Source organism: Corvus hawaiiensis, chromosome 2 (genome assembly GCF_020740725.1).
Source record: "Corvus hawaiiensis isolate bCorHaw1 chromosome 2, bCorHaw1.pri.cur, whole genome shotgun sequence".
Lineage (NCBI taxonomy): Eukaryota > Metazoa > Chordata > Aves > Passeriformes > Corvidae > Corvus > Corvus hawaiiensis.
In genome coordinates, this window is record NC_063214.1 from 25,803,990 (window position 1) to 25,828,179 (window position 24,190).

At 47.1% G+C, this 24,190-nt stretch overlaps 2 protein-coding genes across 3 annotated transcripts in view; one reads left to right on the forward strand and one right to left on the reverse strand.

Annotated features, from left to right (window-relative positions):
* Positions 1 to 16,324, forward strand: LOC125321290 (fatty acid amide hydrolase-like). Its single transcript, XM_048293928.1, has 20 exons — positions 1 to 178; positions 261 to 317; positions 1,863 to 1,900; positions 3,121 to 3,261; positions 4,247 to 4,309; positions 5,481 to 5,601; positions 6,007 to 6,099; positions 7,117 to 7,277; positions 8,280 to 8,365; positions 8,581 to 8,664; positions 9,504 to 9,566; positions 9,691 to 9,768; positions 9,862 to 9,950; positions 10,660 to 10,696; positions 11,915 to 12,063; positions 12,277 to 12,339; positions 12,651 to 12,726; positions 13,100 to 13,184; positions 13,350 to 13,437; positions 13,959 to 16,324. Exons 1-20 carry the CDS (start codon positions 23 to 25, stop codon positions 14,067 to 14,069), a joined length of 1,839 nt encoding a protein of 612 aa, XP_048149885.1. The 5' UTR covers positions 1 to 22; the 3' UTR covers positions 14,070 to 16,324.
* Positions 8,737 to 24,190, reverse strand: part of TMEM39A (transmembrane protein 39A) — a 26,589-nt gene continuing 11,135 nt past the window's right edge. The window contains exons 2-9 of one of the 2 annotated variants that reach the window (XR_007201505.1): positions 22,827 to 23,049; positions 21,394 to 21,477; positions 19,882 to 20,024; positions 19,083 to 19,425; positions 18,086 to 18,273; positions 17,498 to 17,618; positions 10,604 to 16,965; positions 8,737 to 9,621 (exon numbers count right to left, since the gene is read on the reverse strand). Coding sequence is in view for 1 of the 2 variants with exons in the window: in XM_048293930.1 (XP_048149887.1) it covers positions 16,732 to 16,965; positions 17,498 to 17,618; positions 18,086 to 18,273; positions 19,083 to 19,425; positions 19,882 to 20,024; positions 21,394 to 21,477; positions 22,827 to 23,049 (1,336 nt within the window). In the remaining variant the exon portion in view is untranslated. Of the gene's footprint in view, positions 9,622 to 10,603; positions 16,966 to 17,497; positions 17,619 to 18,085; positions 18,274 to 19,082; positions 19,426 to 19,881; positions 20,025 to 21,393; positions 21,478 to 22,826; positions 23,050 to 24,190 lie in introns of those variants that run through there. The other variant, XM_048293930.1, reaches the window with a different exon arrangement.

Sequence of the window (24,190 nt, forward strand, 5' to 3'; positions counted from 1 at the left end):
CTCGCTGGGAGGGAGCACCGCGATGGCGCCGCTGCTGCTGCTGCTGCTCCTGGCGCTGCTGCCCGCGGCCGCCGCCGCCTACCTGTGCTGCGGGCGGCGGCACACGGGCAGCGCGGCGGCCGTGCTGCACCGCCGCGGGCCGCGCCAGGCCGGGCCGCCGGGCCCGCCCCGGGACACCGTGAGAGCCGGGTCAGGCGGGGGGCGGCGGGCGCGGGGCGGCGGGGCCGGCGCTCACCTCTCTTCTCGCCTTCTCTCCGCAGTGGGCTCCGCGGCTGTGCGGCGCCGGGCTGCGCCTCTTCGTCCATGTGGCCAACACGGTGAGTGCGGGCCGGCGGAGGACAGGGCAGTGAAACCCGGGGTTGCTCGGGGAAAACCGGGTGAGGGGTTCGGAGCGAGCGGGGCTCGGCGGGGAGGTTGTGGCTCTCTTCGTGCTCTCGGGTTCACCCGGTCCCACAGGTGTGATGCCGCGGGCGCTGAGAGCGCCGGCCTCTAGCTGAGGGTATCCTGTGCGTCTTTGGGTGTGGGGAGCAAAGATGATACCAAACTCGAAATACAGCTGCCACCAGCTCTCCTTGGACGTCAGGAGGCTTGGGTCCCTCAGCGCTCTGAGGGGGGTTCCAGCAGGGTGCTGAAGGCAGCTGTGCCCCCTGTGCTCCCCTCGGGTGGGCTCTGGCGTGTTCGGGAGCCTGAGGGCTGATCCCGCTGTGGCAGTGGGACCGCTCGGTGTCAGGGTGCAGGGGGGAGGAAAGTGTGTATGCCCTGGGTACTGCTCACCCCGCACCAGCTTCTGCTGAAAGCAGCTGGGTTTGGTTGCTGCTGCTGCTTGGCCTTCCTTTTGAGCAAGGTAGGCACGAAAGTTTCTTTTCAGCCGTGTCACCTGTTTACAAAGCTTGGTGTTCGCCTGGGCCTGGAATGAAAGCTTGATGGGCTGTGTTTATTTGTGAGAATACCTTGGGAGCGGCTTTCTGTCAAGATGTAACAACCAGAATACCTTGTTATCCTTCGCTTTGTGGCTGCTTCTGGTGCATGGCAAAGGGCTTGTTTCCTTTTCTGACATCCCCCTTGGAAGGGGGATGTGAGATTCTCAATCTCCTACAGGACTGTGTTGTGTTAGATTAGATGTAGATTAGGAGCCGTGTGTTTTCAAAGAGGTGCTGTAATTCTTATGCAATGTGTGAGATAACATACCGCTTTGTGGGACTAGCAGTGTGAGCCTTGCCTCAGACTTGTACTGTATTCGTACATACCACAACATGTTTCTGAGTCCATCGTTGAGATATTAAGACAGGCTAGAACAAGGCTGGTCTCTTTGGAATTGCTGGTGCTGCTACACTGGGAGTCAAGGTATTGAAAGAGTATTTTCAGCTGTCTGCTACCACAGAGTCTCTAAACTTCTCACGCTTTTCCAAGTTGACTCATTTTACTGCAGGAGCTGGTTGAGAGACAGGAAAGGTCCTAATAGTGCGATAAATAAAATAATAAGCTCCTACCTTATCCAATGTTTGCATAATCCGTGGAACACAAAGAAAATAATGGATGGGAGCTATATAGATGCTTCTTAACAGTGTTGCAGCTGCAGATGCAGGCTTTCTGTGTGAGTCAGGGAAAGACAAAGGCAGAAGAATCAGAATAATACTCTTTTTGTAATTACATAAATATGAGAGGTGGGGGAAAAGCATTTCAGGCCATTTTTGTGGCACAAAATACAAGTGTTTGTGCTGTTTCTTTACAGCATAGCGTTGCATGCTCTCTAGGGTGCTCTGAGCCTGCAGCAATCATGAGCATATTCAGCATTCCTTGTCTAGTGAAGAAGTCAGGTCAAAGTTGCTGAAAACCAACATTTTTGCTTGCTTTTTTCCTAGGCTTTTGGACAGATCTGCTTACTGCCATTCTTAATGAGGTAAGAGTGGGGAGTTTTCTCCCACTGCGAGTTTCTATTATATCTTTTTTTTATGTTTAAGGTACTTGCATTGCACACTGCTTATAGGTTATCTGAAATTATATTTTAAGAGGAAAGCTGCTTAATTTGATTGGAGAGTGAGTAACATTATTTCATAGATGTTTTCTGGACTATTTTTTTAACTACTGTCATTTGAGTGGGTCTCTATGAGAAGAAATTAACCTTTTTTCACACTCATGCAGGTGCATAGAAACTGTGTTTGCCAGCTTTTCTTTTTGCCTTTTGTTTATGTTTCTTTGCCTTTGCTCTTTTGTTAAAGGACAAACTTTTTTTCAAAGCTGATGGATGTGCAAATATGCTGTGCTTATCACTAATAGGGTTAAAAGAATAGTAGTAGTGGGGAAGTGAGGCCAAACATAAAGTTCAGAGGTTTTGATAAGTTCTTTTTAGTGATGTTCACTATTTTAGGTCAGCGTTTCCTCTTTCTCTCACATGTGTTTTTGTTCAGAAACTGATTTCAGGTATATATTGCACTAAGAGACACTTGGGTAAGAGACTCAGGAACCCCAGGATCATGCTTTTTTCACATAGTTTGCCCATCATTCGAAGGGTCATCTGCACAGATCCCAGGACACTGAGAACTGTGTCACTCCTGAGTTTTCCTGGGGGGGTGGGCTTTTTGAGCAAGTCAAACCCAGGCAAGTGCCACTGCTGTTACACTGCAGATCATTCCTGGATATCTGTGACAAGGTTTTGATTTCCATGCTTTATGTGGTCCAGGCTATGGATTTATGCTGCAATCCCTGTTGTATTTGATTGCAAACAAATACAGGTCACGGAAAAGTCTAAAGAGGTGCTTGTTTTAACAGGATTAGTGGTTGAATGTGTATGGCTTATACTACATTCTCCTTTTATTTTCCTCCATGTTCCTGTCTTGTTTGGTCTGTGTATGAGAGGTCTAATTAAAGTGAATCAAAAACTTTCACCATTTTTTTTCCCAGCTAGGGTTTACAGAGGCTGGCCTTATGTCAAGAGGTAGGAGGCTTTGTTAAGCAAGCAGAATATGTGGGGGAGATTAGTTGCTTGTAACTGTTGCAACTCCCTGCTGTGAAAGCAGGCTGCTAAGACAAAATGTTCTTGGGTAAGGTTCCTTCTGAACAGTCTGAAAAATTAGTCATGGTCGAGGTTGAAAACTCCAGCAGTGACTCTCTCTCATTCAGGATGAACAACTTCTCGCTTATGCGTTCCCTTGACATTCATGAAGATCCCACATTCATCCCGGAGGTTGCTGCGGGGGTTACAGAAGACAAGTCTGAGGCTAAAAGCACTTCAGATGTTATCAAACAGCTGACAGATGCAAGGTCAGTATGTGATGTGTAAGAGAGAAGTGGAAGAACACACGTGCTGGCGCTGTTACATTCGTGGGGAACTGTCATTGTCAGCAATTTAGATTGAATTCTTGTTTCCATGCCCAGCCACTTCACAAAAGGAATAGTGCTGTCAGTCATCCTGCCTTTTGTAACTCATAAATCACCAGTAATTATGAGCAACATGAAAAGGAAAAGCTTAAGGGAGTCTGCCTATTGGGGAGAGACCAAATTCTGCCCTTTCCAGGGCTCTAGTTGCACTATTAAAGCAGATACTTTTAGTGTTTGGCTGGTCAGTGCATAGATCCCTCTAAGTAAGTTTGCAGGAGTGCTGTTTCTTGTCTGCAGGGAATCTCAGAGAGAACACCAGGTTTACTTGGAGGAGAGGAGGAGCACAGGTTTTAAAGAAAATGATGTGCAAGAAATTGGCTTTGTTAGTGATGAGAAATGGTCCATTGCTTATGTGCTAGAGCCATTGACTTGGTGTTGAAGGAGTTTGCTGATGTGATCCTTGTGTGTGCTGCACGGTGCCTTTTCCCATTCCTGCACCACACACCAGATGTGCTGCTGGCTGTCTCTGGATCGAAGTTTTGACAGAGGTCCTGGGAGTAGGTTCTCAAGTATATTCCAGCTAGGCTATAATGTTGTAGTGGTGAGTAGTGAATGTAAATCTGGAATACGTTTTGAACAGCTTAATGACTGCTGTATTTCAGTAGGAATATGAAGAAACTAGAACATACTGGCAAAACTGATCCCTTATTTCTGTGGCATCCGTAGTGTACCTGTTGCCTGGCTTGTGTGGAAGGAGTCTGACAGAGTGTGAGATGCAACGCAGGGGCTGGCAATCCCCATGGTTTCCTGTGAGTGAGTGATGCCCAAACCTGCATTGGACAGTGATGCTGAAATCTACAGGTCTAAACAAAGCCGCCTTTGGTCGCTCACAGTTGCCCCCTTTAATCCTTTTTTTTTTTTTTTCCAGGTCTAATTCTGCTAGCAATGGATTTAGCTTCAAAGGGATCAAAGACTATCTGGAATGCTACCAGTAGGTGAAACTATGGTCTGGAAACAACCTCTGTCCCGCATGTTCCCCTGCTGTGGGCTGCTTCTGTTCACAGGCTCTCAGGCATTTCTTTGTTAGCATTGTCCTTGAGGTGCCACTGTTTATCATCACTTCCTACTGTTCTTTCCCTTTAGTAGAATAACAAAGGAAAGTCAGCTGGGAGAGCTGGCACAACTTTAAAAGTCCTGAAAGAATATTTAAATGCCATTTTCTTTGGCTTATTGTCAGTCTTCTCTGAGAAAGATTTCTACATATCTTGTTTGCTCAAACACATGAGCGAGAAATAGATGAAGGTTGATCTGGGTTATGCAAGTTGTGCATACTGTGGGTCTCTGACAAATCCCTTAGTTCCCCAGCTCCTTGTGCTTCTCTGAGCATGACACCTGCTTTCACCCAGTAAATGTGTCCAGCTTGGAAAGAGCTGAAAACACATCCCTGACTCTGGGGTTCCATGAGTTGTTGGCTGCCAGGTAATCCTAGTTGCCTCTGGGACCTGTGCCAGGTGTGGAGCCCTCGGATAAATATTCTTGCACTCCTGGAACTTGTTCCTCAAGGGCCACCTCTGCCTGCAGGCTGTGGCCTTGGAGCCAAGGGCTGACACTGCAGTCTGGTGTTACAGGCACATCGTGGCCTCAAGGCTTTTGTGTCAGCCAGAGATGGTGTGTTTGTGGTGTAACACAGCCTTTGCCAGGAGGGAGGGAAGGTTTATTAAAGGTGAGTTATGACAGTACTGCTGGGAGCCCCTTCTCTGTAATGGGAGGCCTGCATAAAGTGGTCTGGCCTCTTGGTCTTAGCTCATGATACTGTGAGTTTCATAGCTTCCAAGCTTTCAGGAGCTTGGAAAGCTCAGTAAAGCTGTCAGCTGTTTGTCCCTGTTTATCTGTCTGGTGGTTCAGGAATACCTGGGTAACTCTCCTAGCTTTTGCCCCTACTCTAAGGACCATTCTGTGTAGGCAAATTTTCCCCTTAAGGAAAAGAATTTCCTGTTTTGATGGTGTCAGCTGTGTTCCGATCATCACCACACAGAGATTCTTACCTAATTCTTGCTTAAAGCTGTGGCAGCTGCCATCTTGCTGCATGGGAGACAAACCTTGTGTGTGGATGTGGTGAGGGAAGGTCTTGTAACAAATGCCCAACTTTTCCTGTCCTGTAGGAGTGGGAAGCTGACGCCATCCCAAGTAGCCAAGAACATCATTGCCATGTTGGAGGACTGCGACAAATCCACACCCCCACTCAGAGCCGTAGTGCAATGGGACTGGGAGCAAATAATGCTGGTAATGTCTGCCTCTGGTAGGAAAGGGGCCTCTGCCACCCCAAGGGCAGTAGCATCCATTAGAAGGGGCAATATGCACAGAAAAATAAGTAAATTTTTCCTTCCTCTGTGTTTAGAGGTCTACAAACAAGTTTGCTTTCCTTCCTGCAAAGAGAGGTAGCGTTAAAGCAATCTGTTTCCTGCTGGATGACTGTTTATAATGGGACTTCTGTGCTTACGTGGCATCCATTAGCATAGATGGTTCCAAGTTGTAGTTTCTCACCAGCATATGGTGGAAGAAGAAGGAAACTTTGATAGACTGGCCAAGAAAGCCATTTTTGATATCCATTCCAATACTGGTGATGACCTTCAGCTCAGCTAAATATATATAACATATGCTTTATGCTTTTTTTTTCCCTCTGTGCAGATGGCTGAGGCCTCCACTACTCGTTACAGGAATAAATGTACCCTGTCTTGTCTGGATGGCATCCCAGTGTGTCTGAAAGAAGAATTCAAAGTGGTGAGTTTCCTTGTCTAGCTGCCAGTTCCTGCTGCAGGTGGTTAACCTGGGCAGCTCACTGTGACAAGGTTTTCAGACCAACTCCTCCGCAAAAGCCTGGGAATATGTAATAAGGGGTTGTACGTGGGTTTGCAGTGAGTAGGATTAACAAGTTTTGCAAGGTGAAGACAGAGCTTGCACACAGCAGACGTGTTCCATATCTTGTACTGATCTCTTTAATCCACGAGGAGTAGAGGGTGGGTGTGGGAAACAGTCTCGTATGAGATGAAATGAGAATGTATAACAAGATCTGTATAGTGGGTGTAACTGTGTGTATTTCTCAGGCACTGACTCTGCTCCACTGGCAAAGCATCCCTGTCTCCTTACCTTGAAGTACATGTATCAGAAATACGCAAGTTACTTTGAAAATCCCTACTGACAAAAGATTTTTACCTGTGGCCTAACAACAGCTAGCAGTAAATACTCCTGGCAGTGCCATCAGGCTGTTGTAGGCTCTGCAGAGATCTACCCCTGTGGTGGGAGTCCTGTTTATGTACAGATTCTTCTATTGCCGCCTCGAACTAAAGAGTACTTAGCATACCCTAAAATAAGTCCATCTGGTATTTTGGCATTCGACTTATCTTGGTGCCCGGCTTCAAAGCATGCAGATCTGAAATGTTGTAGCTCTGTCCACAGAAAGATGGAACACAGAGCTGTGTGCTGTGGGGCCAAGGTGATGTTCTGCACCCTCTGGGCACGGCAGTTGCATTGCTGCAGGGAGGCAGGCTTTGACCATCTACATGTTTCTGCTCTTCTGTATGATGGTGTGAAAAGGACTTCTCTGCATGGGAGAAGGACCAAATATTGAAAGGTTAAGTATCCCTCCTAACAGAGACCAACACAGAACAAATTGAAGAGTGATGTTCCCTAGCCCTTACTTCCATGGGTCCTAATGTCTGGGATCTGTTGTGATGTTGAAGTGTGCATGTGCACCTTGCCAGGGTTTTAGAATGAATAATTAGGTGTCTTCTTGCCAAGGTACCTTACCATCACCGAGTAGGAACAGTGTATCTTGGGACACAGCCAGAAACAGAAGATGCTACTGTGGCCAAGCAGCTACGAGAGGCTGGGGCTATCATTATTGGGGTCTCAAACATGCATGAACTAGGGACTGGAACAACTGGATGCAACCCGAATAGGTAAAAACCACTTTCCTCTCTCTTACCCCCATCTAGAAATACTGTCCAGAACTCACAGGAAAGGGTACAAAAATAAGGGCAAGCATGTGAGAAGAATGGAAGCATGACAGAGCCCTGGGGGTATGGAAACCCAGCACTGTAGATTTGAGGGTTAGAGTAGCTGTGGAAGCCTGAAGGCTCCTGAAACCAAAGGGAGGAGAGGCTCTGAGTGTTGTCTGCTGAGTAAGGAACTTGGTTTGTCAGGCCTTACAGGCCTGGAGGTGTGAATGTTTATAGGATGAGTGGTAGACAAAAGCTGTGACAGAAATCAAATAAATAACCATGTAATGTTCAACCTCAATGATGGTTGAAGGCCTAGAACAGTGAGAAAAAGTACAACCATCTCAGGAGAACATCGTGGTTTTACTTCCTAGCTAAAACAGGTTCACTGCCCAGTTCCAGAGCAGTGGTGCTCACGGCCTTGATGAGCCTTGTGTAGAGAGAACCACGCTTGGTGCATGTGCAGCTGGGTGGAACTAGGGCTCCCCCTCGGTGCAACAGCGTGCCAGCATTTCCTCACCGTGGGAGGTGGGATGGACACCCAGCGGTTTGGCAGGGCTCTGCTGGCTGGCGTTGTGGTCAGCCTGGAGGCGGGGGATAAAGGGCAGAGCTGACTTGCTTGTCTGTAAGGATTGCTGGCCACCAACTGCTCCACCTTTCGGAATTGCATAATGCACTGTGGCAGGCATGGTGCCATTGCAAACAGAATAGCTGAAGTGGCATCTTTTCCCTTGCTTTGGGCCTGTCTCTTTTGGATAGGCTGCTTACACTCACAGGAGATTGGACTCTGAGGCAGAAGTCTTATTTGCATCCTGTTTTCTAGGGACATGGCACTTCTGATGTTAAATGGCATCTCCTTACCAAGAGATCAGAATCCCTGAGCTGTGTTTCTGGATCTTTTCCTGGCCTGTAGTGCACAGAGTCCTTCCTAAGAAAAGATTCAACAATCTTTGTTTGCTTCAGGTACCACAAGATCCCCAGGAATCCCTACAATCCTAACCACTTCACAGGTGGGAGCTCCAGTGGGTCAGCAGCAGCTGTAGCAGCAGGTAGGTGGTCCTAAATGGAGTTGGTGGGAGGAAGGTCCTGAGCCAGAGTACCTCAGGCATTTAGGTTTTTTGGGGGAGGGGTTGGGTTTAGAAGCTGGAGGGAACTTCTAGCAAAACAGAGAGCTCTGTGTGCTGCCTTGGATGCAGCTGCTGGTAGAATGGACAGGGCAACATGATGTGTCTCTGATCACAGGCCAACGTGTGGGTTTTTTTAGGTCTCTGCCCCGTGGCTATTGGCACAGATGGAGGAGGCTCTGTGAGGATTCCTGCTTCGTTCTGTGGTGTGGTGGGGCTGAAAGGTAGAGCCCTTTAATCTTGGAGGAGTGTGTGTTCATCTTGTTTGCTGTTTCAGATAGAATGCCACAAACAAGTCAGGCACTTGTTTATTAATTCCTGTGAAGTAAAATTTGACCAGAGAAACTCTGAAATATAATACCCTGAGAGTCATGTGGGTTAGACTGGCAGCATGGAAGTATTCTCTACTGTCTGTTGAACAGATGTTCAAAAAACCTAACTTAACTTACATTAAATGCTAAACAAAATATGCGTGCTGCTTTTCCTTTCTACCCTTTTCCTTCTACCTTTCATCTGAGACCAGATACTCAGCCATTACTCTCTTTCCATCCTTCACATGTGGTCAACTTGACAAATCTTGTTTCATCTGAGGAAGATAGTGATGATGACAAAATGTAACTGGCCAGAAAGGTGATATGAGTACTTGCAGAAGACAGCTGGTGTTAGGCATGAAGTCTCACTGGTGAAGTGGGTGAGACCTCCCATGGGGTGCTGTCTCCTGCAGTTGATACTCTGCTCCTGCCTCTCCATCCTCCACACCATAAATGCTGCTTTTGCATATTTAAATACAAATGTTCCAAAATGTCCCTGCACATATTTCCCTTCAACTAAATAATTTCTTAGGGGTGAAATTGCACTATTCATTGAATGCATGTGTTTCACTGATGAGACAGACAGTGGTCAGCAGAACAGAGTACTGAAGGATGAGAGACTGGGCTCTGAAACAGCAGACATCAAAGTGACTGGCAGGGGTTTGTTGTTTACCGTGGGTGCACCAGAGCATGTAGATGGCTCTTCCCAGCAGCTGCTGATACCCAGCTAAGTCCCAGTTCTTGTTCTCCAGGTACATTTGGGCGCATCAGTTGTCATGGCAGCTTGCCACTCTCCTACTCCACAGTCAGCGTAGGTAAGAGGACTTGTGCTCCACTTCAGGGACCTCTCACAGGGGAGGCAACCTGTGCCTAGAAAAGATGTGGGGGGGAAGGTACTATTTACCTCTTACCACTTTTTATAACTGGTCTCTTTTACAGGCCCTATCTGTACGTCAGTGGCAGATGCAGCCATTGTTTACAGTATCCTTGCTGAGCCAGATCTGCTCTATCCATATGGTAGGTGAGCCCTCTCCCTCCCTGAGCCCAGATGCTCTGCCTTCCTAGGGGCATCCTAGAATAAAAGCAGGAACTCTTCTTTGTTCCCTGCAGGACTCAAACAGCCCAAAGCAACCCTATCTGATATGTGTGCTCCTGACCTGAAAGGCTTAAAACTGGGAGTGGACTGGACATTTTTTAAGGTACCTGGTTTATCTCTATTTTTCTGCTGCTTTGCAAAATAAGATTTTAAAGGAGCCCAGTGCATTCATTGTTGTCTTGCCTGTCATCATTAGAGCTTCTTATATTTAGTCTTATAGTTGGAAGATAATACAGCCTGTGTGAAAACATCAACAAGGAGGTATATTTTTTAAGGCAGCCTTTTGAGTAAGAGTCTGTTGAAGGCATTAGGAAAGGTAATGACTACTGCTGATACTATTGGAAACAATGCTTCTGAACTGATTACAAAAGGCAGTTAGTTTAAAATCAAATGAGGAAAAGGAATGTATCCACTTGGTGACAGTGCTGTAGCTGCCGAGTGTTATTTCATTATTCCAGTGTAGAAGTGGGGCTTGCAAGCTAGTACTGCTTGAGAATTGTAATGCAGCCCCACAAATGTGCTCAGGATTTCTTCCTGGAGCTAAAAAAAAGACTCTTATTGGCTCTGCCACAGTGCAGAGGAGGAATATTCTCTCCTCTGGAGAAGGTGACCTTTCCTTTTCATTAGGGGTGTGACCTGCAAGCTGTTTTCTTGCAGCATGTGACCTAAGGCAGTCCTGCAGGACTGTTTCACTGCTGTTAGGGACAGGAACAAGGAGAGCACCATGAGGACTGAAGTCCTGGTGAGTGTGCTCACCAAGAGGAGGAGAGCAGTTACTAAAGTCTGCTTGGTTCTTTCTTCTTATTCTTTAGGCATGTGATGCTGAAGTTCTGTCTGCCTGTGAGAAAGGTAAAGACAAAAAGTCTGTAAGTCTTTTATTGTGCCTGATGTTATGGTGTCACTTGGTGCTCCTCTTATGTATGCATTAAATAGGTCCTGCCTGAAGCCCTTACAGGCAGTTGCTTAAAGGGGTCTGGCTGGATAAACAGCAGGAGCTTTGTATGGGGGAAGCCCCCCTGACTGCTGAGGGTTAAAAAGCTCAGCAGTTGCAGGCTTGTCAGATTACAATGGAAGAATGCAGTCCAGTGTGCTCAGCTTCTGTGTGTATAAAGACAGATCTGTGCTTGGTAATACTTACTCTGCAAGCTTTAATGGTAGAAGACTTTTAAGGCAGGGCCTTATTTCACAACATAATGCTCAGTAGTAATACAGTGCTAGGTCTTTGTGATGTATCGAGTTCTCTGGTATTTCCTTGAAATCAGCCGAGTGGTGCCTTTAGGGTGCCTTTGTCAGAGTTTAGACTACGCAGAATTGACCCTGGTGAGTACTTGGGGGTGGGGGAGTATGCCTCTACAATGCCTGGTATAGTAGTTGCATTGGAGCTGGGATAGTTCACAGTATTCAGGCTTTGCCTGGATTTTCTTCACCCTCTTTATACACTTATACATTTACAGCATTTTCTTAGAAGAGGTGGACCATAGGCAAGCTTGGGTATTTACGAAGAAGTTGGGGTCACAGAAAGAAGAGGATTCTTTTCAGACTTCAAAAGAGTCACCTTTCCCAAAGTCTTGGTGTTCAGCCTTGTTAAAGTGCATCAAGATTTAGTGGCCCTGTCTTGTTTACCTGGTCTCTTGGGTATCCCCTGGTTCCTCTATCATTATGGTTCAGAAGAGGCTTTGAATGGGAATATCATGATGCTAAATAATCACTTCATGCTGACAGAACACTGGTGATGTGAAGTGCTCAGGGAAACATTGTCAGTCCTTTTACTCTTTGGCTTAACTGGGAAGCTAGAGAGATGAGGTGAATTTGCCTGAAGTACAGCAGGTAAGTTAGGAACCTGTCTGCAAGCCCCTGCCCTGTTGGAATACTGAGATGTAGTTAGGTTAAAAGCATCTCCCTAGGAAAAGCAGCTGCAGCTGTGCATGCCACGTGGTGCACTGAAGACGCTTGCCCTGCAATGGCCTACAGGGTCTCTCACTCTGCAGGGGTTGGGGATTTGCAGCCCTTCTGTGAAGTCTGGTGAACTCAGGGATGCTGTCTGTGCTTTACCTGTCCTGTACACAGCGGTGAAGCACCTGCAGAGTTTGGGAGCCAGTGTGGTTGAAGTCTCTCTTCCAGAGATGGAGGAGGCGCGAGTGGCACATGTGATCTGCATTCTCAGTGAGATGAGGGACTTCCTGCAACCTGACTTCAATAAACATTTCCATGAAATGGTAAGTAGCAGCAGGAGTAGTGTCAGTAGTTGTCCTGGCTGATACAGAACAAATGTCATGTCAGTGAGAAACCTGAGGTCCTCCTCCTTCTTCTGTGACAAACTACCTGTTGGATGATTACTGATACAGAAGAGTAGACCTGGAAAAGAGCTCCTGGACTGTCACAGTTCAGTTTCCTGCAAGCAGAGCCTTGATCAGTGTTTTTTATTTCAGAATTTGGAAACGCGGGCTAGCCTGGCCTTGGCTTCCCAGTTCACAGCTCTGGATTATATCAAGGTAAGGAACATACTGGGGTGAGGGCTGAAGGGAGGCACCTAGTGGAACTGTAAAGGTGGGATAGGGGCTTCTCTTAGCTTCCCCATACCCATGGGAAGATGTCACCCAGCTCTAGCTGCCCTCTGCCACGAAAGCATGCTGGATGGTGGGGCACCACAGAAGATGTGCCACCTGTCCTGTATCCTGATTCCAGATTGTGGGAATGGTGTCTTTTGCAAAGGCAGAGACGCTGATGGGCAGAGTTTGCCAGCATCAGACATGAATTTTGTGTGCCAAAAGGGCCCATCAGACAGTATTCTCTCTGCTTGCAGGCAAATCGACAGAGAACTCGGAGCATGAGATTTTTGCACGAGATCTTCAGCACTGTGAACTGTATCCTTACACCAGGTACTGGCACTCTTGGCTAAAGAGCGAGTCCTCAGCAGCTGTGTGGTGCCTTTTAGGAACAGTCACTTCATTAGCTTTCCCTCCTCAATTTTAAGTATGACTTGTGTGCAAACGCTTTGCTGTGCCTTGCACCTTTAGAAGATAATGCAGCCTGTTTAGAAAGACTGCTGTGTATTTCTAGATTTATTGGTTGTATCCATGGCACTGCATCAGGTTGACCAAAGAGCCTGTGGAATCTTCATCCCTGGCAATATTCAAAAGCTATTTGGACATGGTCATGGGCACCCTGCACTAGCTGACCATTCCTGAGCCAGAAGGTTAGACGACTTCTGAGGTCCCTTTCAAGTTCAGTCATTTTGTGATTCCTCCACAGCTGTTCCTTGCACTGCCCCAAGAATTTATGAATCTGACCTCTTGACTGGGAGCAGCGATATGTCCTTCACAGTCCGGTCCATGAGGTAAGGAAAGTGCTACTTGCACTACAGAAACAAAAGTTTGGGAACAGCTGGAGAAGAAGAACCTCAGACTGTAAGGTGGGAGAGATTAATCATAGTTGCCTTTACCAAAAAGGGATGAATTTGCTGCTGGCACCAGGAATACTGATGACACCTTTTTCCCCCTAGGTTCATGCAGCTTGGTAACTTCACTGGGATTCCAGGCCTTGTGGTCCCCATTGGATATTCTATTGCTGGGCTTCCGATTAGCCTCCAGGTGAGTCTTTGTGAATGCTAGGGCACAAAATCCCTGGCTGGCTTTGTCCTGAAGCACCACAACCAGGTCCTTGCTCTTCCACACAGCTCACTTGAGGAGCTGGCAGGTTCTGGAAATAAAAGCTTTAATTTGGGGGTGATTTGCCTCACTCCTGAATGGAAGAGGATCTCTTTGGGTATTTTTGAGAAAGATTTTTCTGTCTCCCTGTCTACTTGCATCAATACCCACTATTGGTCACTACTCTTTCCTCTCTTATTTCTCATTTCTGTAACTTCTTTAAATCCTTTACTCTTGAAACAGGTCTCATTTAAAGGAAAGATCTATGTCTTGCAACTGAAAGTCACACAGCTGCCTTTATCCCAAATAGTGATGCTATACTTACTGGGGTAAAAGGGGAAGACATGTCTGTTGGGGGGGGGTAAGGGAGGGAATTGTTTCCAAGGCTTAAAGAGCATCTATATGTGTGATGCTGCTAGTTTTTTTTATTCATTCTTCTCCTTCTGCCTCTCATCTTCTCCCAGGTCATGGCAAAATGGTGGGATGAAGCTGTTCTTCTGAGGGTCGGCCTAAAGCTAGAGCAGTTCCGTGAGCAGACCAAAAAGCCATCCATTTATTATGACATCCTCGCATGATGGAGCAACCAAGATGGGGAATAAGTCTGTTTTTTCCTAGTCTGACCTGACCAAGTATTAGAGTGAACTTGTTTTCAGTGTTCATCTGAATAAGGCTTAGTAGCAGGCCCATTTGAGGAATGGGGACAAACCACAGATCTAATCAGGCACTGAGGCTGAGCAGACATAATTTCTTCTCCCAGCTTGGTAGATGGTCCAGTTTGTACTAGGGAGACTAACTGCACTAGCTAGTTGGGTTTTTGCCAACAGGGGGAACTGCAACTATCTTCTACAATTTCTTCCCATGTAGGGGGTCCTGTGTATGGGTGGAAGACAGTTGCATCTACAGGACTGCATGCAGGCAGTTCACAGAACTGTATATGGCAAGGTACAACCTCTAGACCTTTAACCTTCTCATGGAACTCCTCCTCCTCCGGGTACTGTTTCAGAAGGTGAAAGGCAGCAAATAATGCCTAGCTCCCTCAGGAGGAGGAGGAGGATCTTAACACACCTGCAGTTAGGCAGCGTTTGTTTTGGCCCTGTACTCAGTCACTGGGTGCAAACCAAGAAGCCTGTAGCTATGGAAATGTTGCTGTGCCTCTCTCCTTCGTGCAGCCAACAGTGCAAGGTCAGCCCAAGGGCTGCACAGCATCTGGGTGTGCTCACTGCCCCAGAGTTCTGCCTACCTTCAGCCTGGCATGCAAGGGGAGGAAGAGCCAGACCATGAACCCTCCTTGACTCTGACCCAAAGCCCTGGTACCGTGTTCTGGCTTTCTTCTGCACATCTCCATTTCCCAAGCTAAGCCTTGGAGAGCCTCTTTTCTCCTGCTGGTTGCTTATATATAAGCCTACTATCATCAAGGTGTCCAAATGGAAGAAACTACTGGATAATGCTATGAAATAATGTTCAAGGGGTGCAGAGCCAGCTATTAGAAACAGGTGAAATTTGTAGGAAATGCTTCTGAGCTACTGCAAAAATTGAATCTGGATGCAAGAAAGGTGTTGCACAAAGCCATATGCAGCAATGAGCCTGCCTCTAGATAAGAAGCCAATCTTCTCTTATCTTTAAAGTACTTCCTAAAGTAATCAAGATAGATATGGATTACTACATAAAGCATGACATGGCTGTTAAGCCATGGTGTTGTTTTATTGAAAGGCTCCAGACTGTAAATTCCCTAGTACCTTTGTCCTGCCAGCAACATTAGGGCCACATGAAAGAAAAGTTTTAGGATTAACTAAACCTAAGCATTTGTGTTCATTTGGGGGTTAATGCTCAGAGGCATCTCCTGTTGCCTCCCTCATCAGGCATCCTGGACTTGTGATCAGGCTGCTGGAGCAGCTGTCCTACAGACAGCAGGGATCACTGTATTCTTACATAGCTTGGAAGGAAAGAAGAAACGGAAAGTTGCAGTTTCTCCCAAACTCAGTACAGTTTTGGGGCTTTTTTTCCCACACCTAGATACTCCTTAACCAGAGCTAGCACTTTAGTTGTCAGATGGCATCTGAATGCAAGAACATTGCATTGCTGTCCCTGCTTAATTACCTGAGTTACAACATCAACTCCTACCATCAACTGTCACCCACCAGCATGGCACAGTTAATTATATGGTTGATACTGCTTTTTATGTTTAATTCCTCTGTGGGATACCACCACAACTGTTTTTTCACTAGTCTAGTATAGTTCAGCTTTAGGAAGAACAGTCTCAAAGCAAAGTATTTCCTCTATTATTAATGATAAGTTATTAACACTACCAACATACATTAGAATGAAATGGCTGAAATGCACTGCTTAGCAATCAGGGAGTTGGTAAGTGTTTCACAAGAATAAATTTTAGCTAGGAACATTACTGCTTGAAGGAAATAGCTGAATATTTCCTAATTCAATGGTATTACTCAAAGAATTAGAGATGAGTGTCTAAAATATTCAATTACCATCCTGTGAGATAAAGCTGTTTATTTCAAATCCCTTCCTAAATGCTACACTACCCTAAAATTATAATTTCAATATTTAGTTCATTCTCTGGGCATGGTGAGGGAGCTCAGGTTGCTAGGAGGAGAGAGGCTAAAGTAAATAGTTATTTTTTAAAAATACCTGCATCCTCCTAACAGTGGGAAGAAGAAAGAACTGAGTTTTTACTGACTGACAGTAACTCAGCCTCTCTTTTCACACACTGCTTCCTCCCTTTGCCCAAACATATCTCATCAATGCACATTTCCAGTGCAAGACTTTCCTGGTACTGAGGTCATTAAAATAAACTTTACTCATCCTGGTGAAAGGCCCCTGTGTTTCCTTTTTTGCCCCCTGGCTGTTAGTTTATCCAAATTCTACAGCAGCCCAGTTCCTAATTAACAGCAGTTCTGTGAGCAAAGCAGACACAGTGACCACACACACAATCCTGTTGCTTCACATAGATATATGTATGGGTATAGATATATGGTATATACACATGGATGGGGTTTTTTTATATATATATATAAAATAACACCTTGTTTATAAAGCGACATTTAATTGCCACTGGTCCCCTTCCCGCCCCACAAAAACAATAGTATACAAAATATAAAATATTTTAAATATTTATAAACGTCGCAAGAAAAAAATAGAACTGTACGAAAATATTTTTTTTCTGAGGTTCCCTCCCTGCCCTGGGGGAAGAGGAGGAGAAGGGGTACACATCTGGCCGGCCTAGTGTGCCTTGAGTCCGTAGTTGTTAAGTGGGTAGGAGTATGCCCTGCCTAATACTATCCGGTCCCGGAGGAGCTTAAATAAGACATAATAGTTGCAGAAAAGGATGAGGGCCATGGAGAGGGTGTGGTTCCACTTCTCTGAGCGCAGCAGGGAGTAGAGCTGGTAGCAGACCACACTGCCTTCGATAAGAATCAGCAGGTTGAGCAGCCGTAATGGACGGTGAAAAAGGAACTGCAGGGAAACAGTTGAGAGATTTGTGTCATTTGGTACCGGCTTGAAGTGAGGAGGAATATGGACATAATGCTGTCAGGGACCACTGCAGGGCAGAAGCAGTGCTTGTGCTCCACCACCACCACTAGCTGCTACTTAGGGGAAACAGTAAGAAAGAAGGCATGTAGAAGTGGCATTTTGCTTGAGAAGGGGCAGTGGGTGAAATAAACCTATTGGCCTGCTGACCCACTCTCCCATTTCCCTGAAAGATGTTAACTAGAACCCTCTTAGGAGAATGTCACTGCCTGCTGGGAGAGCTGTGTCACCTCAGTGAGAAAGCACTGACAAGGCAGCTTTGGTTCCCATCTTGCCCAGAGGTCCCTAATACTGAATAGGAAAGCCCCACTGCTGCCAACATGTATTTTGCTCAGCAGCAACAGCCTCTTATGTAGCACTGAACTCTGTCCTGCACGGTCTACTCTGCTGCAGCTGGGTTTGAGCCTCTGTTCCCTCCCACAGTTGTAAAGCACCAAGCAAGAGAAGAGATACTTGCATAAAAGCGGGCATGGGACACGTCTGAAGGCACTGCTACGTTGTAAGGCCCAACTGCTTTATACAGGCACCGGCTGCGTCGCACCAGAACTCCCTGTGGCCATATTGTGTTTTCTGACCAGCTGCGGGGAAACAATGTCAGAGCGTTACCATCTGTGCTCCCAACCCCCTGAACAAGGGTTCATGGGAATGGGCTGCATCTTGAAAAACACCAGAGCCTCTGCTCCCTAGCTCCCACTGGAAAAGCACCGACCATTCAATGGACTCTGAGTAATATGAACAAATGGCTCCCAGTGCAAGAACCCCGTCCACTGCAGTGGAGGGGGCCACCCCCTGCCTCTGCTCCAGATACTCTCCAGTGGCCAAGAATCTCAGCATTTCTTTCTGGGAAGGAACCAGCAGTGACTGGAGGAGCTCAGACAGGTCTCTAGAGCAGACGTTTCTGTTTTCAATGAACAAGGCCAGCAGAGTTGCCTGGGAAGTGGAGACACATCCTGAGTAGATAAGCACTGCTGGTATTTGCTTGTATCTGCTAGAACATCTCAGCCCCTTGCTAGGCACGCCAAGCCCTGCCCATCCCCACACTCACATGTGCTGTGGAGCATTGCTGTAGGAGCCATGTTCTAGTTTCTGCCACTTGCCGAGGTGGGCGGCAGACCTGTGGAGCAGGTCACAGTACTTGGGAGGCAGCAGCTGTGTGGTGAGCATGACAAAGGCATTGATCCACACCATGATGAGGTGCTCGCAGGACCAGCGCATGTCGTAGTACTGGGTGCTCTGTGAAGAGACCAGACAAGAACTTGGCACCACTGTCACGAAACAGAAGGAGGAATGACAAGGGACATACTGCATGTGCATCCAGCAGACCCACACCACACGTTACAGGCATGCGCTTTTGGACCGGTGATTTCGGAGGGTTACAGCTTAGGAGACACTCAAGACTCCCTCCTTGAGCTGAAGGAGAAAGGGCAGGGGATGATACTGCAGCTGGTGCATCTCCTCCTCCAGCAGCAGGTAACAAGGCACTGTGCTTGCCACAGAACTGCCCCAGGAGCACCAATTACACCAAGACTGCTACATGGATTGTGGAGCCCTGCCCATTTCTCTGCACCAACTGGAGCTTGTTCAAGTTAGATAAATGACAGATGAAAAAATACAACCCCCACACTGACAAGAGGTTCCTGGATTTAGTTTGCCAAGCATCCTAGTTGGCTCTATCAGGCTGGCCACCAAAGCCTCTGATCCAAGCATTCAAAAGCCACAATGTTGGATTTGAGACGGGTAACAACAGGTTCTCTTTTCTAGGAAGAACACAGCTATCCATCTGCCTAGGACGGGGGGTGGGAGAAGGGGAGTTAGTAAGTGGGGTGATGGGACTAGAGGTGCATCACATTTATGGAAATACCTATCTGCCAACCAGGAGCAGTACTAGTGCACTCCGGATGCAGCCATGCTCCGCTATCCGGGCTGCCAAAGGGGAGACAGAGAAAAGGGGAATTAACCAGGAATCTGGCCTGGCAGCAGTTCACACAACAGTCAGAAGGAGACGGCGGGCAGGGGCACAGAGAGAGCCAGACAACAGCTACCTTCACAAAGCACAGTGGCAGGAATGCCACGTAGTAGGCACTGAAGAGAGAGTTGAAGAGAACTTCCTTGATCCTGCGGTTGAAGTCTGCTTTTAGGCACTCCACCTCATTGCGGATGAGATCTGGGGAAAGGGGGCAGCTGTGGGTGGGGATAGATGTAGGATTATTGAACTGTTCTCTCAGGGATTCCCACAGAAGCGAGAAGAAGTCTTTGACCAGGCTGCTGACAGCTGAAGCCCCATCATCCGCCACCTGGTCCTGTACCAAGTAACCACAGTCTGCAGGTAGAGGCTGTGCTCTGCTGTCCTGGTGGAAGCAGCACAGAGGGACGTAGACACCAAACCTGCCATGGAAGAAAGAAAACAATGGCTGAAATAGCCATCCCAACAGGGAGCAGGGGGCACCTCCTCAACAGATACTGGCCCTGACAAGAGTGACAGCACATAGGAACCCTCACTCCAGAAGCAAACAGCCAACTCTTCTCCCCACTAAAAGCCCAGGGGCTGCAGCTTCAACACCTGTGCAGAGAAGCTTATTTAAACCCCATTTGTAGAACCAACAATCCCAATGGCTCAGTCTTCAAGTGGCAGTAAAGGCCCCTCACACAAACAGCAACTGAGGCAATTCACTTCATCAGCTCAGTGCTACCTCCCCTAGCCACTCCTGCTTCCTTTTTAATCCTAAATTGAGGAGATATTACAGCCAACAGCTCTGCTTCCCACAGTGGCTTGGATGGCTCATGGCACCCCCAAGCAACTGTGCTCCCCCTGCCCAGAAGGTACAAGGTGGTGTCACTCACGGGTAGCCCAGGAAGAGAAGGTTGAGAACAGAATGGCTGCGGAAGAGGTTGACCAGAGTCCAGCAGAGCACCCATCCACAGAGGGTGAGCAGCACCAGGCGCACCATGTAGTGAATCGCCGATGTTGCACCCACCTGAGAGGCCTGCAAATGGAGAGGAAACACTCAGCAGTCCTATAACAACTAATGCTAGAAGATGAGCACAAGGGATGCCTGTGGAGGAGGAGCAGCGAGAGGGGTGCCAGGAGGTACTAGAAGAGGGGTAGCTGCCCTCTTCCTCTCAGAAGCAGGAAATTGATTCTCTTACGAAGGTACATGCCTTTGGTTTTATTAGTAATTGACAGGATCCAAAAGACTCAAATAATCACGAGTTGTGAGGCATGACTGAAATATGGTGTTTGAGGAAAAATTCAGGGATGCAAAGTAGAAAAATATTTTTGCTAAAGTCCCTTATTGCTCTGATGATAGCCCAGGATAGCCTGAAACCCATTTCCTCTCTCTTTTCTTTAGAAGGATCAGGTCTCAGCATTCTGAAAGGTCACAGTTCTCAGCTGAGGGAAGAGAAGCTGTACACCTTGGCAATCCCCAACACAGATTTCCATAATTTATCTCTTTTGGATGTGCAGGCTGCAGTCTAGTGAGGAGGCACCACAGCAAGAAAGCCTGATCCAATCTCCAGAGGAGAGAAGGAAACTGAACTATGAAAAGATTGTTAAGGGTTAGAGCCAACACATGGGATACACAAGAACTTGCATGGAAGATTTCAATGCAGGAATTTCAGTCTATGGGAAATTTTACAGAGGCTGTGAACACAAATGAAAATGGAAGGAATCGGATGAAAAGAGAACTTCAGAGTTCCCACCATCTCCATTCATCTATTCAACAGGACATAACTGTTCCTTTATTTTATTTACTTAGTTTTAAACACTGCTTAGTTGCTTAGCCTAGAGTTGTATTAACCATTTCAGTGGACAAAACTTCTATCTTCCTGAAAATGACCTTTTACAGAGACCTATTTGGCCTGGTTCTGCTCCCACAAACACAGAGAAGGAAGGTCTCAAAATCTGTGGTAGAATGACCAGAGTCTGAGTTGCTGAGTAACCAGGACTGGAAAAGCAGTTCGACCAGTATTCCTGATTCACTTTGGTGTAGTCAGACATCCTCCTCCTGACCTTTCCCCCTGATCTCCTGTTCATTCTTGGCCAACCTCCCTATTTGCTTTCTGGTACCCACAAGATAGTGGGGTACAGTGCTGTACCTGCAGAGTAAATAAGCAAGTGGGACCATTTCATCTCCTCTTAAGATGTAGAGGCAACAGAGCTACCCAATACTGCAGGACATGACTGGTCTCAAGGAGAAAACTCCAAGGCAGAAGGGCATCCCCAGAAACTTAGTCCTTCACACCCAGACTTTTCTGAGGGCAGAAACCCTCCAACGTGCAGAATTTTCTTAGGCCATGGATGACCATCTGCAGCAGTTCTACAGGCGGGAGAGGGAACAGTGGGAATGTTACCTCAGAGATAAGGGCCCACACCAGCCTCCGTGCCAGCATCACTGTGATGAACGCCGCCAGGTGGTAGTCAATGAGGTGAAAATTCTGAAGGAGGAAAGAAAAAAGGTCTTCACCAGGAAAAGGGACTCTGAAACCACCCAGATGTGGTGAGACTAGAAAGCTGGCTGCTGGAGAGTACATTAGGACTGTTAGGACCTCATGTAAACATTCCCCAAATCTCTCTATTAGGGATGAGGGAAAAGGGATTACATTAGTAACACGGCTATGTCTCCAGAAGCAAGATCTCCTCCATAGGGAGATTCCTTCCCATGGAGAGGTTTCCACAGAAAACAAAACAAACCCACCATTCAGGCAGGTATTTTTGGGGTCAAAGGGACATCTAAAACCAGAATCCTACTATGGAGAACAGGTTGCAGGTTTTCCACAGAAAAGCCCCTGAGCAACCAGAGGAAGGGCAGCCAAATGGAGCCCAGAGTGAGCACACCAGCTCACTTTCCCTTTTGGTCTCAAAAATGGTCTGTAGCAACCAGTGCTTCCTGATGAAACCAAGCTGATCCGAGAAACCTCATCTTCATTGGCCATGAAGTTCTCTGGCTGCATCAAGTTAGATACAGTTCTTACACTTTTTCAGTTATCAAATATAGTCTGGCCAGGAGAGTTAGCAGACTTCAAATACTGCTGTTCAGTACTTCAAGGACATTTTGGGTAAAAAAGAATGCTTGAGTTGTGATGGGAATAAACAAATGACTGTTAAATCCTGCCGGGTAGGGAGCCTCAAACAGAATGATTTTACTTCTAAGCCAGCTGTGTCCAGCACAGCAGAGCTGAGCAGGAGGCTGGTGACTGGAACACCAGCACCACCTGTCGGTACAGGTAACTGAGGGACCACCTCATGCTTCCAAAGTAGCCGTAAGGACACGGTTCCAGCTGCGCAGGCTGGCTTTGCTCATGTGAGGCTTGCTGGCTTACAGGCAGCTTATTGGGACAGCAAGAACACTGAAACCGAGGAGGGTGAGAGCTTTACGTGAGCTGAGGATCTTACCCCCTGCCCAACTCTGCTGCTGCTCTGCTGTGGGATCCTAACAAAAATCTGCACATCTTCCTTCTCTCAGGGTCCGTTGTTTCGACTGGGAAGGGGCACTCACAGACAGCTCCTGGAGTCTCAACTCTGTGTCAAAACCTAGGGGCTAGCTAGGCCATGCAAATATCTGCAAATTTCCCCTGAAGGAGTCCTGCTGACTCCCCTCTCTCACCTGCCATGTATTTTCTCCCCTGTAAAATGGGGGATGACATGGCCCTGCCTGATGGGGGTGCACGTGAACTCTCATTCACTCCCTTAATGTCAAATGCTTGGTGATTCCTGGACTGAAGAAGCATGAAAAGAAGCTGTGTCATGAAAAAGCCCAAGTGATGGCACTTGCTGGGGAACTCACCAGTGAGGTGCAGGAAGCAGGGTGGTTGTATGGGTACCACCAGACAGTCTTGTAGATGTTGATGTACTGAATGAAGAGGGCTACCAGAAGGTAGATGAAGAACAAGAATTCAAAGAGAAGACTCCCATCCAATGGCAGTTCAGGGATCCGGCAGTGACGCACAGGCTCCGGAGTAATCAGTGCTGTGATCGGAGGCGCTGAGAGGCTGATGGCACTACCATTCCTGAAGTAGATAGATCTCACTTACTTGGTGAACATTCTACAACAGCTCTGACATTTTCCAGGACAGAGAGTGCCTGAGGTTGTAAATTTGAGACTGGGCATTGCTAGGGCAGAGGTGACAGCAGTCTTGCATTCATATTTCTGACATGAGGCTGGTGGTGAGCATCATCTTAGCTCAAACAAAACCCTTATCCAGAATTTTCTCTGAGCAACAGCTTGATCTGTCAGAACTGCTGTGACATGCCCAGCAGTATTTCAGTAAACTTGCACACTGAGGAGCAGAGGTACAGAGCAAAAATCATTAAGGACTCTGTGCTACACCAAACACATAATATTGGCTCCTTCCACCCATCACCACTACAGTAGCACCCAGCCTCCTTCTCTAGCATGGCGAAGTGCCCATTGTCTTTCTGTTCATGTCCTGTTCTGTTTTCTTTTTAAAAGAAGAGTAACTAAAAATGGAATGGAGTAGTTCAGCTACTTCCTAGAGGCAAACCTCTCAAGTGTTCTCACACTTCCTTCTTTCCTAGCTTTTCAGAGGAGGCTAGGACCTCCAACTAAAAGCTCTGGCATACTGAACTGACGGAGGAAGTTCAGACATAACTATGCTGTGTCTGACTGAAACCAGATAAGCAACGCTCTCCCAGGACCCTGGGGCCCTGACTCCACAGTCTCAACAGTCACTTGCTCCTCAAGAATGTCAAACTGTGTTATCTGTCTCTCTGCCCCAGAGAAGTCTGTAAAGGCCAAAGCAAAATGGCTTGGATTGCTCTACTCTGCAAGAATGAACCTATTCTAGGGCCCCAGCATGCACCAAATAACTTCTCTAGTCTGCCAACTTTTCTATGGAAGGAAGTAATGCTGGGCCCTTTCAGTTTTCATACCAAATGTGGTGATCTCAATGTCACTGTGTGTTCCTGTTTCAGCCCCCAACTTCCCCAGAAAATGGAGGTCATCTTTCCAACTATGAGAATTAGTTTCATCTGCAACCAGCAGGTCTAAAACAGAATATGGGCATCCTCCTGCCCTGCCTATTATGCAGGAGGAGGAGTCACAGCTGTGCTCTGACGTGTCACACTAATTCCCCAGGGCAGTGAGGGCAAGTGAGCGAGACAAGGACTCATCATTTGCTAGGACTCACT

Coding starts and splice junctions, on each gene's coding strand:
- LOC125321290 (XM_048293928.1), top strand. CDS start 23: ATGGCGCCGCTGCTGCTGCTGCTGCTCCTGGCGCTGCTGCCCGCGGCC. Junction 3,262..4,246: donor AAACAGCTGACAGATGCAAG/GTCAGTATGTGA, acceptor TTTTTTTTCCAG/GTCTAATTCTGCTAGCAATG. Junction 9,769..9,861: donor AGATCTGCTCTATCCATATG/GTAGGTGAGCCC, acceptor TGTTCCCTGCAG/GACTCAAACAGCCCAAAGCA.